Source organism: Leopardus geoffroyi, chromosome B2 (assembly GCF_018350155.1).
Source record: "Leopardus geoffroyi isolate Oge1 chromosome B2, O.geoffroyi_Oge1_pat1.0, whole genome shotgun sequence".
NCBI classification, from domain to species: Eukaryota; Metazoa; Chordata; class Mammalia; order Carnivora; family Felidae; genus Leopardus; species Leopardus geoffroyi.
Genome location: NC_059332.1, coordinates 43959240 through 43979734, shown reverse-complemented (window position 1 = coordinate 43979734; position 20495 = coordinate 43959240). Strand labels below are relative to the sequence as shown.

The 20495-nt window shown below is 49.6% G+C and overlaps 1 protein-coding gene across 3 annotated transcripts in view; it reads left to right on the top strand.

The window, feature by feature from the left end:
- The window catches only part of CLIC5 (chloride intracellular channel 5), a 162931-nt gene that overhangs the window by 124630 nt on the left and 17806 nt on the right, over window positions 1-20495 (top strand). For all 3 annotated transcript variants that reach the window (XM_045498440.1, XM_045498441.1, XM_045498442.1), the window contains one exon: window positions 1542-1648. In XM_045498440.1, coding sequence (XP_045354396.1) covers window positions 1542-1648 — 107 coding nt within the window. The remainder of the gene's footprint in view (window positions 1-1541; window positions 1649-20495) is intronic.

Below are 20495 nucleotides of genomic sequence, written 5' to 3'. Positions count from 1 at the left end.
TTTGAGGAGTGGAAGGAAGGAAGGAAGGAAGGGGAGAGAGAGAGGGAGCAAGAGAGGGAGAGGGAAAGAAAAAGAAAAAAAGAAAAAGAAAGAAAAGAAAGAAAGAAAGAAAGAAAGAAAGAAAGAAAGAAAGAAAGAAAGAAAGAAAAAGAGAGGGAGGGAAGAAGGAAGAAGGAAGGAAGGAAGGGGAAAGAGAAAGAGAAAAAGAAAAGGAGAAGGAAAGGAAGGAAGAAAGGAAGGAAGAAAGGAAGGGAAAAACAGAGCAACAAGTAATTTTTAGAGACTTTTTGGTTCATATTACTTAAAACGTTAAAAGAAATTTAAAAAGTATTTTGCTTTTTAACGTGAAGCAGTCAAACAGCAAGCAGTAGCCAGGTATTTATGCAGAGATCACAAAGGTCCACATAACTGTGTAAGTACACATCTGTCCCCCATCTCCGTCCACCCCTGCCTGGTCGCACACATAAAACGTTTGTGAAATAACATTTCTGAAAAATTGGTCTGAATTGGTCACTTGGATGGTGCTGAGGGGGTCAAAGCCGTGGATTCCCACACAAGCAACCTTACCTCGTCCAGTTTTAGAGCCAATAGAAAGCAGTCCTAACTCCGGTCTGCCTCATGTATTCTTCTGTCTTCGCATGAAAGACTGTGCAGAGGTGAGAGGCTGGATCATTGCAAATCTGTCTCCACGCCTGGAAATAAAACCATTGAAAACACTTGTGCTGTTGGAGGCTGGTGCTTTCCACATCTTTTTCCCTCACACAAGTAAGAAGTGTGCGAAGGAGGCACACCTGGGGGGCTCAGTCGGTTAAACGTCTGACTCTTGAGTTGGGCTCAGGTCGTGATCTCGTGGTTCATGAGTTCGAGCCCCTGGTCAGGCTGCACGCTTAGCACAGAGCCTGTGCTTGGGATACTCTCTCTCCCTCCCTCTCTGCCCCAACCCCACCGCTCTCTCTCAAATAAATAAACATTAAAAAAAAAAAAAAAAAAAAAAAAAAAAGAAGTGCGTGGGAAGGATATTTCAGAAGAGGACCAACGGTACCCTTTCTTTTGAGAAATGGTTTCCAAGCTTCAGCGGCAAGGTGTTTAGTATCCCCTGGCCCCTGGAATTAATTAGCTCAGTACAGTTAGGATTATCACCACAAGCCTGGCAGTGGCTGGTTATTTTAATATGATTTGGGAAACCTCAAGGACCCCACCTGGTGTAGAGACAAACTCCTCTAGAATTTTGATTAGAGTCCTTTTGTTTGTCCAAACGCTGTTTGGTCATCTCTGAAGAGGGCACGACCCAGGCCCTCTGAAGGTTTTTTCTGGCTCTCTGCCCACAGACTGTGTCCTACCCCCCCCCCCCCCCAGGCAACTCTCCTAACCTCACTGGCCTCTGTTTTCTCTCTTTTCTCTGCCCATCCGCCCTATAGGATAGGTGTAAGATCCCCCAAAAGATCTGTAGATCAAACTAGAAACAGGGATGTTGCTAGTCGTTTGGGGTAAAGGAGCTCCAAGTTCTCACTGATTCTAGAACACCATGCCTTCCCTTCCAGGTACCCCAAACTGGCTGCAAAACACCGGGAATCCAACACGGCAGGCATCGACATCTTCTCCAAGTTCTCTGCCTACATCAAAAACACAAAGCAGCAAAACAATGCTGGTGAGTGGCTCCCTTCCACCCAAAGCCCCTGGCGGTAGTGACCTCGGCCCTGGGCACCTCAGGTACTTAGGTCAGAGAAGCGCCTGGAACCCATGCGACTTGCTATTCGCCCACACCCGTGTCCCCTGTGACACAGGGGCTGTAGATCCTTCTTTTTGTCTGGTGCAAGAGAACGGCCCGTGGCCCTTTCTGCTGAATTTGGAGGGAGGGATGCACTTTGTGTTCTGAGCGTGCCTTACTGCACATCATAATGGTCTGCACAGAAGGTTCCTGCCTCGGCCATACCACTGTCCGTTTGTGCCGCATTCATAACCCTGCCTGTGTTCTCAGGAGGCCCTGATTGGAGCCACATATTCCAACTTCCTTCCAGTCCCTGAAAGCTTGCTCAAGGGAAGAGTTGTGCAGAGGCCATGGTGGGACGGCAAGCAGAGCCTTGCCCTACCGCAAGTGCAGAGGGTGCTGGGGAAGCCACATCTCAAGACCTGGTTCATCCTCCATCTGGCCTTGGCTACAGAGCCCAGGACTAGTTTTCTTATGAGGCCTTCTCGGAGGGGTCCGGGTGCCTCATTTCAGCTCAGTGCACTTTAAGTCCCTCATTTGGTCTTTCCTTTAAGAATTCGCCGAAGCAATTTGAATAGAACTCCCATTGAGCACGGGTAACACTTGAAGAACTGTGATAGGCCCCGGGAGGAAAAAGAAGAGGGATGAGAAAGTTGGCTTGCCTTCAAGGGGGAAAAGGAGCACCTTAAGGGTGGGAGCCTGGAGCCCAGCACAGAGCCAAACAGAGCAGGGGCTTCATGAATCTTTGTGAATGAGTGGCCATCAGAGGAACACACAGCAGACCCAGGCAAGGTGGGAAATGCTAGACGCTTTAGGAGATCAGAGGAGAAAGGCATCTTTGGGGACAAGGTGACCAGGAGGGGCAGCCATGCATGCAGGGAAAGGGAAGAACATTTTGGCAGGAACAGAGTTGGTGCCGTGGAAAGTAAATATTTTGGTTAACAGTTACTGAGGACCTGGGTGGTAACAGGCACAGACTAGATTCTAGGAAAACCAGAAACGGATACTTTCCCCGTCTTGAAAACCTGGCTGGTGCAGAAGAAAAGGCTTAAATTCACAAAAAGCCAAAGAGCAAGAAAAGAGGCAAGGGAGTCTGAAGAGCTCATTAGCTGCCCTGGGGAAGGGGAAGCAATATTTGCCAGAGGGGTTCCGAGCAGGAAGAATGTACCCCAGGGCCTTTGAGGAAGCTGCTTTGAAGGGGTCTCCCCTGGGTCATGAAGGTTAAGGGGGAGTCAGTTGGCTGTGACTATAGGGAGGAGGTGATGGGGAGCTGGGAAAGTGCCAGTGACAGAGACTGGGGAGGGTGGCCAGAGCCTGAAGCGTCAGCCCGGGAGGTTGGGTTTTATCCTGTGGGCCACGCCAGCCATTAGAGGTGCGTGAAGAGGCTCCATAAGGAGAGTGGCCTACGGGGAGAAGAGGAAGAAGATGGGATGTGGAGATTATGCTCCGTGCTCTTGCTTGGTCGCTGTTTGCACCTTGGTGGGTAGAGCAGTACCCCCCACAAAGCCATGTCCACCTGGGACTTGAGAGTGAGGCCCTATTTGGAAATGGGATCTGCGCAGATATCATTAGTTAAGGGTCTCGAGATGAGATCATCCTGGGTTTAGCGTGGTCCCTAAATCCAACCGCTGGCGTCCTTGTAAGAAGGGGAGAGGGCACGCAGAGAGCAGGGGGGTGGTTCCTGTGAACGTGGTGCAGAGATTGGAGGGCTGTGGCCAGGAGCCAAGGACGTCTTGGGCCACCACAGCCTGAAAGAGGCAGGAAAGGACTCTCTCCCCCAACCCGCCCCAGAGCCCTGTGAGGTAGTGTGGCCTTGCTGACACCTTGATGGTGGACTTCTGGTCTCTGAAAGTGGGTGAACAGATTTCTGGTGTGGTAAGCCGCCCAGTTTGTGGTGCTCTGTTGAGGGCACGAATGTGGCCCCTCACGGCCGTGTGTGCGAGGGCAGGCCGGGCTTGCCTGGCTGGGGACCCGAGACAAATGAGCCGACCAGTGGTTCGTGCTCGTCCCCCCCACCGGGCCAGAACTGGCTCTCAGCTCTCAGCTCCGGTTTGCAGATTCTACATCCAGGGCCCTTTCCTCTCAGCCACAAATACCTTCCTTCATACTCGTCAAAGCACCCTCGGGAGGATTCTCTCATCTGAGCCCTCCAGATTTTTCAAGTTACAAACAGTATTTACATATTCTCCATATTTACAGTTCTTCTGTCCCCAAACCCAAAGCAGCAGTTTCCACTGAACATCATGTATCAATTTCTTACAAACTCAACACTCTCCAATTTTCATTGTTTCCACTTCTTCTCTTTCACCCTGTTTTTCTCTGGGTCGGGTTTTGCCCTCCTGACTCCTTCTCCCCCTGACTCATTTGCGCATTTCAGGGCTCCGGCATTTCTGCTGTCCCAGGGAGCCCATCCCCCCTTCATGGCCCTTTGTGCCGGTCTCTTCTCCTGCCTTGAGCTAGATGCCACGCATTTGTTCCTCCCCTGTCACCATAGCTTGGCCACCCCCACCCCTGCCCTTTTCCTTTCTTTTTCCTTCCCTCCACCCTTATCCCCGAGTTACGGTCTACTGGGTCCAAAAGTTCTGAGGCTTAGCAAGCCAGAAGCCAAGGCAGAGAGTAACGCCATGGTCCACCCCATGCGGCCCCTTAACCTGGAAGACGGTCCACACCCCTCTCTGCTTTGTCCCAGCTGTGCCAGGCAGCCCCTCGTGACAACTTCAGCAAGAGACCCCCGGCTTCCTCCGACATGCCTTCCTATACCACTTTCCCATTTTTCTCTCTGGATCTTCAGCTCTGCATCTATTTCTTCAATGTCCTGTCTTCAGATTGGCCCTTATATGTTTTCAACTTTTTTTTTTCTCTTGAAAAAAGCCTTCCCTCCCTCCGCTCTGGCCCACCCAATACTTCTCAGACCCCATATATACAAGGGCCATGGCTTGTTCCTTTCCTGCCCTCATGACATCAACGTGTGAAAAAACCCAATACTGTGACATCGTCTGCATGCTGGGTCATCTCTCCACTCCCACGGTGGATACAGGGACTGCCATTCAAAATTTTCCTGTTTCACACAACATTAAAAGTCCCCAGCTACTGAGACCCGGACCCAATCCAAGGGAGCCATCCCCAGCTAGCACACAAGAGAATTCCCCCCAGTTTGTACACACAGTCATTTATTCACTCAACAAACAGATGGCATGGAGTGGCCACAAGTCAAAGCTAATGTTTCAAGAGCTTTTCTTGGGGCCCCTGGGTGGCTCCGTCGGTTAAGCGTCCGACTTCAGCTCAGGTCACGATCTCACGGTCCGTGAGTTCGAGCCCCGCGTCGGGCTCTGGGCTGACCGCTCGGAGCCTGGAGCCTGCTTCGGATTCTGTGTCTCCCTCTCTCTCTGACCCTCCCCCCGCTCATGCTGTGTCTCAAAAATAAATAAACATTAAAAAAAAAAAAATTTAAAGAGCTTTTCTTGTATGCCAGGCACTGTACTAGGTTCTAGAGTTGTGAAGACAGATGAGACAAAGTCATTGCCATCAGTGAGCTAACCAGGGGCTGTACAACATATAAACAGGCGATTGCTGGCTGGGGTTGGAATTCTAGGTCTGCTGCGTCTAGCTGTACAACCTCACTAGAGAGACTTCTCTCAGAGCCTCTGTTTCTGCATCTGTGAAATATACTTTTAAAAAAAATTTTTTTTTAACGTTTATTTATGTTTGAGACAGAGAGAGAGAGAGAGCATGAACGGGGGAGGGGGAGAGAGAGAGGGAGACACAGAATCGGAAGCAGGCTCCAGGCTCTGAGCCATCCGCCCAGAGCTAGACGCGGGGCTCGAACTCACTGACCGCGAGATTGTGACCTGGCTGAAGTCGGACGCTTAACCGACTGAGCCACCCAGGCGCCCCGAAATATACTTAATAATACTTTTAATGTCTTCATTGCCACAGAAGGCAATTAATAGCATATCCCAGGTTTGTAATGCAGACTCACTTGCTTTATCAGTCGGTGCCTGTAAATCTTTAAGCACCGTGCCTGACCTGTGGTAAATGCTCATTGAATGTTCACTTTGGGTCTCGCTGCTAATTGAACAAAATGAGACCAACACGAATATCGGCATCAGACGCTACCGCCTTAGCTCATACTCCCGCTACCCGCAACCAGCACGTTCAAATCTCCGGCTCGTGTCAGCTCATTTCCACTTGTTTAAGTGTTTCCCATTTTCTTGTTGCATTTCCCTCCTCTCCGAAGGACACGTCAAAGAGGGTCCGTGAGCTGGCTCCACCTGTTACACCTTCGGGATTGTTACGTTTGACCCCGAAGCCCTGGTCCTGGTCTCTGTCAGGTTGTCTATCACCGCTCAGCCTCCTCCTTCTGTGATTACCCGATCCTGGTCCCCTTGGTTTGCTGAGACCTGATTCCGCCTCCACGCCCCTCCATGCTCCCTTTCCAAACTTGTTCTTCACTCCGCTTAAAGGTAGCACTGACTTCCTCATCAGAATGTCCCAAGACCCCCCATGGAGTAAGGTCCTACGCGAGCTTACTTTCTTATCACTTGGGATCCCCACTGCCACCCTGGTTCGTGGGGGAACCAAGGACCCTACAGGCAACGGTGTGGTGGTTCCAACTTGCAGCCTCTGGCATCGGCTGCCTGGGCTCAGACCCCAGCTTCGCCTCTCTTCTTGCTGGCCTTGTGACACTGGGCCCATCATATCAACTCTGTGTGCCTCGGTTTCTCATCTGTAGAATGGGCACAATAATTGTATGTACCTCAGGTTATATATAACTATATTATTTTGATTACAATTACACATAGTTAAGTCCATGAGTGAGAAGAGGGGAGCACTAGGGACAACATGAAGGATCACCCATACTTATGGGAGGGCAGCAAGAGAGGAGTCAGGGAGGAAGGTTAAGGTCTAGCCAGGGAGTAAAGAAGGAAGCTAGGAAGGGTAGAAGACAGAAAAGATGCTGAAGATGAGGAAGGAAAGTTTGTTTTTTTGAAGTTTATTTTTTTATCTTGAGAGAGAGAGTGAGCAGGGGAGGGGCAGAGAGAGAGAGAGAGAGAGGGAGGGAGAGAGAATCACAAGCAGGCTCCACACTGCTAGTGCAGAGCCCGATGGCAGGCTCAAACCCACGAACCAGGAGATCATGAGCTAAGTCAAAATCAAGAGTCCGGAGGCTTAACGGACTGAGCTATTCAGGCGCCCCGTTTGTTTGCTTTAAGAGTGATCCATGGTATGAAATGCTGTGCACAGGGTCACAGGAAGCCTCGTTGTCGCACACAGCTGCCTGGAGCAGTCCTTGGGCGGCTTCTCTGGATACATCCCCTTGGCCTGCAGCTGCCCATGTCTCAGATCCTACACCACCAGAGAGAGTCCGGGCTGGCCAGAGGAGCAGGGCCCTTCTCCTTTGGCAGGGAGGGGAGGTCTGCACAGGAGGAGACCATGGGGGAATGGGATCCAGAGCTCACCGGGAGGGAGCGCTCGTGGCCTGAGAAAGGACATCTCAGGATGGAGAGAGCAGCACTGGGCTTGGATTCGGCTGTAGGAGCCCCTGCTCTGAGCCCCTGCACGGTGCATTTTCAATCCAGCAGGGGCAAGTAGCTGGTTCAGTATGGAAGGTTTAGAGCAGAAGGACCAGGGGAAGGCGCCAGCTTTGGCCATCCCGTCTTCGGCACATCTGGTGACCCACCTGGTGGTGAGGTGTGACCAGCGGTCAGCTCTGTCCCCACCCCGATTGCCATGCTGCTTCCCCGAGAGGCAGAGTGCAGCGGTGGCCTGGCCTCCACCTTCAGCAGCGCTTGGGCCTACATCGCTCACGTCCTCCACCTCTCTCTGCAAGTGTTGCCTCCCGGACTTACTGCTTTCACCCTCCTCTGAGATGCCACCGCCACACGTGGGGGTCCGGTGACCTGGCGGCAGCCCCGACCCACAGCTCTGGCTCTCCTGGCTCCCGTACCCCATCCTGCTCCGGCACCGTGCCACGGGGACATGGCTGCCTCTCTGGTTGTCCCTTCCCTTGAAGGGTTTCTTTTACACCCTCCTTAAACCTGTCTCCCTCACTCTGTCTTCTCCAAGAGGACCCAGGCTTTTCTCTCTGAATACCCACCCATCTTCCCTTTTGCATTCCGAACCTTCAAACTGCCATTTCAAGACTCTAAAAATCCCTGCCCAACCCCTGGGCTTTCAAGAAACTCATTTTCGCTACTTACCCTAATCTGGGGGTAAAATACTGTATTTAAAAAAAATTTTTTTTTAACGTTTATTCGTTTTTTGATAGAGACAGAGTGTGAGTGGGGGAGGTGCAGAGAGAGAGGGAGACACAGAATCCGAAGCAGGCTCTGGGCTCTTAACTGTCAGCACAGAGCCTGATGCGGGGCTCGAACTCATGGACCGTGAGATCATGACCTGAGCTGAAGTCGGACACTTAAGCAACTGAGCCACCCGGGCACCCCAAAATACTATATTTTTAGTTTACTTTTTCACAACTTCCCTTTTTCCTTATGCTTTATCCTATTAAGTCTACAGGTTTATTTCACTTTCTGTATATACTGTGCATTCTAGGCGATTGACAGGAGGGTCTAATGTGCATCTTTAATTCTCTGTTAGTCACTATTTAAACAAAATTTTTTTTAATGTTTATTTATTTTTGAAGGAGAGAGAGACAGAGCAAGAGCAGGGGAGGGGCAGAGAGCGAGAGGGAGACACAGAATCCGAAGCAGGTTCCAGGCTCTGAGCCATCAACACAGAGCCCGATGCGGGGCTCGAACTCATGAACCGTGAGGTCATGACCTGAGCTGAAGTCAGACTGACGCTCAACCGACAGAGTCATCCAGGGCGCCCCTCGTGTTGTATTGTTATGTACTTTTCCCCATTTTCTTTTTGCACAGAGAGGGAGCAGACATGTGTATGCGCGTGGACTAAAACAATCCAGTATTTCTCCTGTTGCATTCACACCACACCTCCCATCTCCAATCTCGTGCACGTGCCCACTTCCACGGGACTGTCTCCCCTCCTAAGGGGTGTACAAAGCCTCACACCCCGTCTCTTTTATCTCGTCCACACCTCCTGTGAAGCCTTATGGCTTTCCCCAGCCACATTTGCATATTCCTTTTTTAACTCCTCTAACGCATACTCATCACGCTGCTGGTACCCCACGTTTCTGTGCTGAATGGTGTTTTTCCCAATTTGCATGATTTCGGGCTTTCAAGGCTTCCTTGGAATCCCCTCGCCTCTTCCCCCGTCAAGTGTAGCATTTTCTTCTATTTTTGTGTCTGTGTTCTTCCCTCCGATGAGCCGCCTCGTTATCCTCAAATGTATACTCCACTTGCTCAGGAAAGACTTCATAACCGCTCCCAGAGCCCATGCCCAGCAGAGCAGCACAGCAGAACGAGGTGAGAAAGAAAAACAAGGCAGGGGGCACCATAAAACAGAACTCAGGGTGAGCTTAAAATAGCCAGTTCCGAGAGCCCCGAAGCCGCACACACACGCAGACCGCAAATCTGGCACTAAACCTACCAGCGGACAAAAGCCAGAAGGGACCCCCGGTCAGTTACAGTTGGGTTCTCCCAGGAGACAAAAACCTACCAACCTCCCGGAAGAATGACAAATTTTATTGATTTGAGGACTCCAGGCTTGGCTGGAGCTGATATTTTCATTTACTTTGACCTTTGGCCTCCTTTGATTTCCCTTTCCTTTGTCTGTAGACAAAGCTGTCGGTCTCTTCCCTGCAGGCATTGGCCCCACCTTGCCTCTGCCCCCGACCCTACTGGTGTGTATTACCCCTGAAATGAATTTTCTTTTTTTTTTTTTTTTTTCCTCTCCTCTCTTGAGGAGCAGGAGAGAACTCTTTGCAGCCTCAGGCCTGTGTCACCAGCTTGCCTACTCTGTTCCATCGCAGCCTGCCCGTGCCTGTGTGTTTTTATCCTCACTCTCAGGCTCCTGTGCTGTGTTTGCAGAGACGGGCCCCTTTCCACTCATGCAAGACCCTGTGCGGTCCTAATACTCTTCCTAAAGTACTTGTCCTAATAAAATACGTCTGACTTCCTAAGCAAAGTCCTGAACGCCTTCCCCGGGTACCTGTGATGTGCTGGATAGAGTGCTCCGTGTTGAGAGTAGGGTTTCACACCGGAGACTGAGCTGGTGCCCTCGTTAAGTTATAAGTGTAGTGGCCGTCGTTTTCCAAACTCAAGATCAGATGTCGAACAAATTGCCCTCATTGAAAATAATCAAATTAGAAGAAATTGGTACTGTCCCAGAAAATCCAGGACACATGTCCCCAAATGAAAAGCACCTGTTTGGGGCTTAGCCTTCTGTTCTCCCTCCTCCCCAACCCCAAATCCAAACCTGGCTGCCCCGCCACAGAGGGAGGGAGAGTATATCACGGCTTCCTTCTGCCGCCTCCTGGCCCCAGATTCTTGGCTGCAACACACAAGTTGCCGTTAGCCGCGAAGTTCTCTGAGCCGCTGTCGTGTGTTTACGAATAAGGGCAAGGGTTTCCTCCTTCCTGAGGCTCCTGTCAGCGGCTTCACTTCCAGGGACCTGGAAGCAAGCAGTGGGCTCTCCAGGTTGATTCTGAGAAAATGGGCAATCCAAAACCACATATCAGGAAGAGGACCCCTAGAATGTCCCGGAAAACTCTGCGAGCTCATCTCATCATTGGGATGACCAGTCCCACTTGACCGACGTGTGATTGAATATCGCCACAATATCAGTTGCTCCCATCCTGCCCCCCCCCTCCTTCCCTTCATCTTCCCCCAGAGCCCTCATGGAAATGTGACCAAGCCAGCTGCACCTGCTTTCCCTGCCTCTTCCATCAGGCCTGAATCTTTGAATTGTCCTGTCTTCTCTTCTAAGAGGTGATGTGGTGGGCCATCCATGCTCCTGGCTGATGCTGGTGGAAAAAGAATCTGTTTGCAACACTGGAAATTTTTCCTTCCCTTGCCATGTCCCCTGTGGTTTGTGTCCCCACGAGCTCATTCCTGTCCTTCCACCTCACAGCCTGCCCGGCTGGCTGACCACACCAGCAGACAGGCTCGTCTTGTAGCCACTGTGCACACGCCTCCCTATCCCAGTGGCCAAGTACCTGCTTCCTAACATATACCCATCACTCCCTTAGACCATCTCCATTTGATATATGGAAATTGAGGCTCACAGGCGCCACCCCGATATTAAGAAACTTGCCATTAAAATTGTAGAATCGGCTCCCAGCAAAAGAAGTGAGCGTCCCATCCATGGAAAGGTACAAAAAGCGGCCGGACTTTTGAGGTGGGAGCTGCCTCATCTAAGGTGTCATCTAGGATAAGACTTTACTATTTTAACTACCTGTAAGAAACAATATGCTTAACATTTGTGATTGTAAGAAGCAGTATGACTTCAGAGATGTCAGGTGTGAAAAAATGAAACGTGGTACGCAGGCTATTCCCAGAAACGCTAGTGGAAAGAAAGTGACCTGAGGTCAGCATTACTTCCGGATCCCTCTAGGCTAGCTGTCCTAACTCCACGTCCAGGAACGTGTCTGTGGTGGCTGGAAACAGGTAGCACTTACCCCTTGGGTTAGGGTTCGGCACACGTTTTCTGGAAAGGGTCAGATGATAAATTCTGCAGATTTTTCCAACACTGTGGGCTGTCACAACTGCTCAGCTTCGCCTTTGGAGTGATAAAGTGGTCACAGACAACACGTAAGCAAGTGAGTGTGGCTGTGTTCCAGTACAGCTTTGCCTATGGACACTGACCTTGAATTTCTCGTCATTTGCAGGGGTCATGAAACGTTATTCTTCTTTTGAATTTTTCCAACCATCCCCAAATGTGAAAACCATCCTTAGCTTGAGGGCAGTGCAAAAACACCCAGTGGGCTGAATTTGGCCCCTGGACTATACTTTGCTGACCTCTGTCTCAGGTAGTCTCAGATTACAGTAGCCAATTCTCTTAACTTCTATACTTCTCAGCCTCCTCGTCTATAGTAGGGAGATTATAATAGTGTTCTTTCTTGTAGCGTGGTCTTGTTAATTGAATGAATTAATGCATTAAAACCCTTGGGGCAGTTCCCAGCACACCATGGGCACCAATATACGATAGCTAAAGCTGCTACGACCGCTGCTGCTAATTTCACAAATCCTCTCCCAAATTCCCTCGTGTCCACTCTCTGGATTGGGTAGCCTGGCTTTCGCTGTGATGTAGAAGCATGTGCTGCCCTCTTCTGGCGGTTGGAGGAATCAGTGCCAGAGAGGGCTAATCCTTTTTAGCCTTAAGGATTTTCAAGCATCCTCTGCATAGAACACAGTTATGCCCAAACTGGGGGTTCAAGATGAGGCCCAGGTCTCCCTTGGGGATTCAAAGCCATCTTCCCTTACACCCAGAGCAGGGCATGTCCACCAGACCCAATGGATCCTCCAGAGAGGTCGTTGGTTACCTGGTAACTTACTGTCCTGGTCGCATCTTTCTCCCTTCTCTCTTCCCCTTCCGCCACCTTCAGTGTTTACCATTACGAACCTCCTTGACCTAAAATGGGAAAATATTTGAAAGGATTCAAAGCGGTCTGGGAGGACTGTTAGCCCAGAACTAACAAGCCTCTTATCAAAGGCCCTGTGCTTTCTCCCAAAGCGTCCTGAAAGCCAACTACTCTTGGGAGTGAGGGTTGGGGAGGTGATGTGGAACGTTTCTCTAGATTCCCCAGGATGTGGCGAGCCATGTTTAAAAGAGCGTGTGTATTTATTATTCCAAGCCACTTCAATCACAAGGTGATTATTTCCCCCTCCTCTTCCTCCCTCCCAACCCTCAGCCCCATATCCCGGTGGGCCCAGTCTTTCAAGGGGATGGGCACGGCCCCTCCTCTCATTCAATGTCATGCTCTGAGGGGAGAGCTAAGGCAATGGGAAGAAGGCGGGAATGTGAGTTCTAATTAGTCCACTGAGAACGAGGAAGCCAGTGGGGTTCCATGTCTGTTCTGTCAGAAACACCGACCTATTCTTTGGAGGAAGGTAGCTATGTCCCAACTCGGGACAACTGGTTCCCTGGAAGAAGACCTCAGCCCAGGCTGTTATCATGGTGGAGGCTCCTGGGTGGTCCCCAGACCACCACAGCGGTGAGGATAACGAGGTGACTGTCTTGCCACTTCCTCGTAAAGCAGCCATTGCTGTCTCATTTCAAAAACGCCTCTGGTCATAAAGGAACCCTTCAGGCTGCCTTCCTTGGCCACCCCTGCGTGCAAGTAGCCAACTCAGGATATTTTGTTTGTTTGTTTGTTGGGTTAAAGTTTTGCTTTGATTAGCATTCTTAACAAGGAAAAACAAATAACCTAGGCTCAGTGGGACCCACGTCCGAGGCTTGGCACGTCCTGCATAGATGTGCCCCCTCACAGGCGGTGGGGTCCTTGAGGCTTAGAGCAAGAGGGAGGGGAAGGCGTGAGTAGTTCCTTCTGGCACCTCCCAGAAGTTGCCCAGAGGATTCCTCCAGAGGGTCTTTGATTTGGTTCATTATTGAGGCAGATGCTGGCCATTTATAATTTAGCAAATTTTGCTTCTGAAACGAATCTCTGGAAGGTGGTTGGCGGTGGGGTTGCATGTGGACGGGGCCCGCTCCGGGAGGGGGTGGGGGAGGGGGGCAGGGGCTGGGTTGGGGGGGGCAGGTCCTGTGTGGGTGGGCGCATTCATTAGTGCAAGGAGCCCGTGTTCGCTGTGTGGGCTCCCCGGCCAGAGTGGAGGGGAGTGGAGACCACCAACACCATTCCATGTGGTGGAATTTCCCGCCGTCTGACCAGAACGAGTTCGCCTGGCCTGGCCTGGCCTCAGATCAAGGCCTGGGGAATAAAGGAACATTAAATGACTAATTTGAACGCGAGTTAAATGCTCTTTCACCTCTGGCTACCGTTACCTCATCCTGTGCAACCGACACCTCTTGTCTTTGTGCAGTTTATACGGGGGAGCTAAATACGTTTCTCTCTCTCCACACACACAGACACACACACAGACGGCTCTTGTGTGTTCTGATATTTCCAGGTACTAGCAGAGGCCTTTACATACTTCCTTAAATAAACAGGACGTGTATCCGTTAATCTGAAAAATGTGCTTGCATGCGAAGTTGTGTTAGTGAGAAGACTGGACACGGGTCTAACAGCTGTACTGTTAAGCATAACGGTGTGTAGGCCTCAAAAGTGCGGCAGTGTGCGCGTAAGCGTGTCCGCACTTCATTGTGTGTGTTCGAGAGACAGAGAGAGACAGATCATGAGCGGGGAAGGGGCAGAGAGAGAGGGAGACACAGAATCCAAAGCAGGCTCCAGGCTCTGAGCCGACAGCACAGAGCCCGACGCGGGGCTCGAACCCACAAACCGTGAGATCATGACCCGAGCCGAGGCCGACGCTCAACCGACTGAGCCACCCAGAAGCGGCTCAGGAGTACTCTAGTTGGTTATGCAATGTCTGTACTCATAACCTCTCCTCCGTCATTAGAACGTAGCTCTGAGGGGAAATTCTCTCTCCTCTGTTGACTCTTTTTTTTTTTTTTAATTTTTTTTTTTCAACGTTTATTTATTTTTCTTGGGACAGAGAGAGACAGAGCATGAACGGGGGAGGGGCAGAGAGAGAGGGAGACCCAGAATCGGAAACAGGCTCCAGGCTCTGAGCCATCAGCCCAGAGCCTGACGCGGGGCTCGAACTCACGGACTGCGAGATCGTGACCTGGCTGAAGTCGGACGCTCAACCGACTGCGCCACCCAGGCGCCCCACTCCTCTGTTGACTCTTGTTGGAGAATGGCTCTGGGGAAATTAACATCTAGACTGGGTTTCCCCATTTTAGGGAATGACAAGATGTGAAATCCGGGTGGCGTATTAAACTTTCTCTCGCAAACTTCAAACACCTCAATCATAAACTCTCCTTGCCAAATTGGTCACTATCTCGTCCAGGCAGGATGGACAACATTCTCTCCGTTTCACACAGGAAAAGTTGGGGTGTGGAAAATTTGTTCCGGAGACATGAGGGAGCCATGATGGTCACGGGACAAACCAAGCATTTCTCAGCTTTGAAACTCTTTTGCAGGGCGCCTGGGTGGCTCAGTCGGTTAAGCGTCCGACTTCAGCTCAGGTCACGATCTCGTGGTCCGTGAGTTCGAGCCCCGCGTCGGGCTCTGGGCTGATGGCTCAGAGCCTGGAGCCTGTTTCCGATTCTGTGTCTCCCTCTCTCTCTGACCCTCCCCCGTTCATGCTCTGTCTCTCTCTCTGTCTCAAAAATAAATAAACGTTCAAAAAAAAATTAAAAAAAAAAAAAAGAAAAGAAACTCTTTTGCTACAGACTAAGTGATGCTGAAGCATGGGAACTGAAGCCAAGGGGTTATAAATGCAGTCTGGTATTCTGAATTTATCAGTTATTTAGATAATTCGTTGAGGGAGGCGGAAGGTTGCCACACAGAACTTTGACTTTAAAACTCCTAACTTTCTTTAAAAATCTGCTCTAGAGCTGTGTTTCCGGAGGGCACCCCACACCCCCTCAAGTCCATGCGTGAGTTTTGCCTGAGTAGCCCCATGAGCTAAAGAGACACATTTAGGACTTGTGTGTCCAGTGTTTGTTTGCCGTGTTATTCAGGTCATTTTTAACTTGAATGCACGTTTGAATCCCCTGGGGTTTTGGTAAAATACAGATAATGACACAGTGGGTCTGGGGTGAGGCCTGAGGGCTCCCAGATGATTCGGTGTTGATGGTCCAGGAGGGAGCTTTGGGAAGCGGGGTTCTGAGCAGCAGTCTCCATGAGGACACGTGCTGCGTGCGTCTCTCTAGTTACTGTCTCGAGAGCCCAGCTCAGCATCTGGCCCACAGCCAACGTTTGTGAGCTGAATGAACGCATCATCTCCCAGACACTTCAAGAGGCACCTGTGCTGTCTGCTCGGGTACCCAAGAGACGTTCGATAAAAGGGTCTACCCTGCCTCATCAATGTCACGGCCATTTCCTCCATCTGCTTCCTGTTCCAGCTTTACCTGTAAGCCTGTCCCATATCCCCTGCCCTCCATTCTCCTGGCTACTTTTGAAACTTCCCAGCGTCTGCTTGGTTGATTCTGTCCTATGACCAGAACTCTCTCTGAGCTGAAAATACATAATGCTCCTATCACCTTTGTTATGTTAAATGCAGCCTTATGGTGGGGGGGTGGGGGTGGGGAAGAACCACATTTAAAACCAATCAATAAGAACAATCTGACCCACGTTTTGTTTCTGTTTTGGGGACCTCAAAGACAGGTTTTACTCAACACTTTGTCTACGCCTGGCCCTGGCCTCAGTCCTCCCTGTGTCACCGGGCAGAGAGGGGCAGGTTGGTGGTGACCTGTCCGCATTTGGCTCTGATGCACCCCCAGGAGGGCATGCCAGGCCAAACAAGTGAAATCCCTTCATCCATCCCCGAGAGACGGAGGGCTACCATTACACAAAGAAAGGGAACCATTGTAGGCCCTCTAACGAGATAAAGCAGTTGCATAAGCATATAGACACATATAGAGTTACATTTTAGGGGCCCTCACCTTTCCTCAGACCCTACTGAATAGCTCATTCTTTCAACAAACACTTATTCAGTACCAGGCACTGCACAAGGTGCTAGAATAATAATGTAATAAAGAAATATTGACGATATCTACGTGAATTGGCAAGGGCAGTGCTTGGCCACATATAATAGAAACCTGATTACAGACACCAAAGCAAATATTTATTTTATTTTACTTAGCAAAAACCTACATAGCATTTTACTATGTGCCATGCCCTGCTCTAAAGCACTCTTTCTAAATGTTTACTTCTTAATCAGAGTTTGCTTTTCTCACATAACAAGAAGGCCAGAGAGTAGAGAGGTCCAGGCAGTTGTAGCTGCTCATAGAAGTCATCGATCTAGATCCTTGGAGCACTGATTCTCTACCGTTAATGTGTGACTGTCATTCTCATGTCACAAGATAGGTACTCCACTTCCGGACATTACGTCCGAGTTCCAGGCAAGGGCAGCTGTGTCGGTCTTTTCTCGCCCAGAAGCCCATCCGTAAATTTCCACCTTGATCTCATTGGTCGTAACTTGGTCATTTGGCCTTCTCTAGTAAAAGTCTGGGAACATAAGTATTTTTGACTGGGCACATGACTACGAAGAAATCTGGGTTCTTTTAGGTACCAGGAAGGTGAGAGTGAATTTCTCCATACAATTCATTTTCAACAGAAGGGGATTTAAAAACACACACACACAAAAACTACCGTGAAAATATCTGATCTGGCCATGCCAAAAACAAACAAACAAACAAAAACTAGTATTTCAAATTCTCCGTTGGGGTTAACCAAATCTGAATCATTACCCCACGTAGATTTTAAGAAACAGAAATGTAAAGTTGCATACTTAATCTGCAACACTCTTACCTCAAACTTTAGAAGATGCAAGTTAACGTCGTGCAACTAAAGCTTCTCCCCGCAGATTGTAAGCCGTGAGGGGGCAAGTGGGGGCACCCAGAGGACTCCTCTGAGCAAGGGCGGGGGAGGGTGGGTATTACTGTGGTATATCTGGGGAATTCTGCAAAATATCACTCGCCCCCGACCCCTGCTGAACTTACCCTCTAAGGTTGCCCCGTTGCATGACTGTCAGGAACAAGGCTCACTCTGGTGGGACTGTGGTTACGACAGCAGAGTCAGAGTGAAAGGGCCAGCTGAAAACTCAACAAAAGACTGCGTAAATCATCTGGGGTGGCTTCCTCAGGGTGGAGGACAAGTCAAGCACAATGTTTACCAAGCAGGCTTTTTTTCTTGCAATTCTAAGAACTCACCAGCTTTTTTGTATGCTTTGTTTCTTACACATCAGCAGCGTCACGCCTTGCCCATAAGAACCACATGCTGAGAGACGAAGGTAGTTCTAAGTCTCCTCCAGGCATCCCCCATGGCAATCCTAACAAGGTGTCCCTTGTTATGATCTCTGTTTTGCAGAGGAGGAAACTGAGGCACAAGAGGTGAAGCAGCCCACCCAAGTTAGTAAATGGCCGAGCGTGGATCCCCACGCAGGCAGCTGGTCCCGCAGTTGTGCACCTGACCTGTATACATGAGACATTGAAATAATTCATTATTTAACATGCATGTGGTGCTGAGTTTTCAAACAAGAGTAGGTAGGTCATTTAGGAAACGGTGATCAAATCGGTTCATAAACCACGGAACAACTACCATGTGGGTTTTCCAAATATACTACACAACCCCCAGCTTTACTTGGGGAGTCGTGACTCAACATCCGCGAGAGGCCAGGGACACCAAACCTGGCCCACCCACAGAGGGCGCTGGAGAGGGACGTATTAACAACTGAAAGAATGGGCGGCTGGGGGAGAGTTTCCAGACAGGATAGTGACAGAATGACAGAAACCAGTAATTATTTAAATTTAGAGCTGTGGTGGCTGCGTGACGATTCTTAAATTTGTCAATGGCTCTTCGACAAAAGATGTGGGCATTGGAGGATGAACAGGGCAAAATGTGGCTAAGTCACTTCAGCCTGAGCGTTTGCAGGGAGCGTTGAGAAAGAACATGCCTAGGTCCCAACGCTGGACCGAGAAAGCATCTCCCTTGACTCGTTCATTCCCGATGTTCGATGTTCGAACATGAGGGCTGAGCCTAATCTATGGCCTGATAGTTAAAAATAACCTGTTACAAAGTAGCCATAAAAATCTAACAGTTTTCAGCCTGATTCAGTCTGCTACATAAACTACAACCAGCATTAATAGCTTCAGTCAGCATTTATGTCGTTCTTTCTATTAGCACAATGGTTTTTACAACCATTTATGAGTTTCTGGAAAGCCTAATAGAAAACACACATGCATGTTATACGTGTTCGCTGTGGAAGATGCAGTTTCCGCTGCTTAAGGACAGGCCAGGAGGGGTCGCCACCGCCCCGTGGCTGAAGCCTGGGCAGGGCTCCAAAGGGGACCACATTCTCTCTGGGTTGTTGCAGCCAGCTCACACCCTCCCCGGGAGTTTCTGAAGCTTCCTCTTTCCACTGGCCCCAGTCTTTCTCTGTCTCTCTTTCTCTTCCCGTTGATAAGTTATCACTGGGGGGAGCCTGCAGGGTACAGACTATGTACACAAAGGAAACTTAAATTTGAAGACATAAGTGGTCATCTTTCTTTTCAAATGTACTGTGGCTTTTAGATTTAGAAAATTATGTGAAGCTGGAAGTGTCTATATTATGCATACCTCCCTTCCTACGTAAAAACAATATCTTATGAAAGGCAGGCCAAAAAGTCCTAAATTCTTTACCATGCTGGGGTTGTTGTTTTTTTAATATGTATTTATTTTTGAGAGAGACAGAATGTGAGCAGGTGAGGGGCAGAGAGAGAGGGAGACACAGAATCCAAAGCAGGCTCCAAGCTCTGAGCTGTCTGCACAGAGCCTGATGTGGGGCTCGAACTCACAAGCCATGAGATCATGACCTGAGCTGAAGTCAGTTGCTCAACCGACTGAGCCACCCAGGCGCCCTAACCATTCTGGTTTTTTTTTTTTTTAATTTTTTTTTTCAACGTTTATTTATTTTTGGGACAGAGAGAGACAGAGCATGAACGGGGGAGGGGCAGAGAGAGAGGGAGACACAGAATCGGAAACAGGCTCCAGGCTCCGAGCCATCAGCCCAGAGCCTGACGCGGGGCTCGAACTCACGGACCGCGAGATCGTGACCTGGCTGAAGTCGGACGCTCAACCGACGGCGCCACCCAGGCGCCCCAACCATTCTGGTTTTTTAAACACAGCTAGCTAATTGCCAAAACCATGCCTTGAAACACATACACACACACACACACACACACACACACACACACACACACACAGTTCATTTGTTGTCGGGAGTCATACTTCTAAACATGGGGGCAAATATTGGGTTGATTTGCGGAACTGTATAAAAAAGATGATTCTTCACCATGATCCCCTCTAGGGCTTGGGGAAGAAACTGTACAGAGGATCTTCTCTCCTTCAAGGAAAAATCCCTTACTACCTTAAAAATACATCAAAGAAATCTATAAACCCATTTGCTTGGTGAATCTTTCCACCAAGGTGGGTAAGGGGCATCCTATAGTGTCCTATACCCCAGTCCACCTTATGGTAAGACCTGAATCCTGCCTTGGGACTAGAGAATCGTTTATTGACCACTTACTGGAAAGAACCATGGGAGTTTGTCATTTAATTCACCCTCCCATTCAAGGCTGAAGTCTTTTCTAGAACAAACAAATAATACCCATGGCCGCATTAGCTGGACTCCTCTTAAGCTCAGCTGACATTGCAAGCGTGTAGGGAACAGTAGGGAATCTGTTGAAGTTGCCATTGCGTTTTGCTTTCTCATAAACCACTGTTTGTCTTTCCACCTTTCCTGTTTTCACCAGTGCCTAGAAACGGAGGCCTGGGAATTGCTTCCCACAGGGGAGCCCCTGGGTCTTTCACAGCTAGAGCCAATTTGACAACATCTTCCTCTCTGGCTATGAGGCCAAGTCTAGTGTTGGTCTCATGCCAAAGGTGGACATGAATTCTCCAAACTATCAGACCAAGTAAGTGTGACACATCCCTGTAGCCTGATTTTTGTTAAGTCCCTTTATGCACCAGAGTCTGTAGAAGATGCTTTAACAGCAACTTGTGAATAACCATAATCAATGCAGGATTCAAACTCAGATCTCTTGAAGAACAGAGTGGATGTGCAGACATTTCAGGGAAGCACAGTACAGGGCCACCAGCCCCTCCCTGTCCCTTCCCTGTTGATACCTGTGATGTGTTAACATACCCAGAGGACCCAGACACAGGAGAGTAGGGCTCACCAAGCCTGAAACAAGCTTTCGTTCC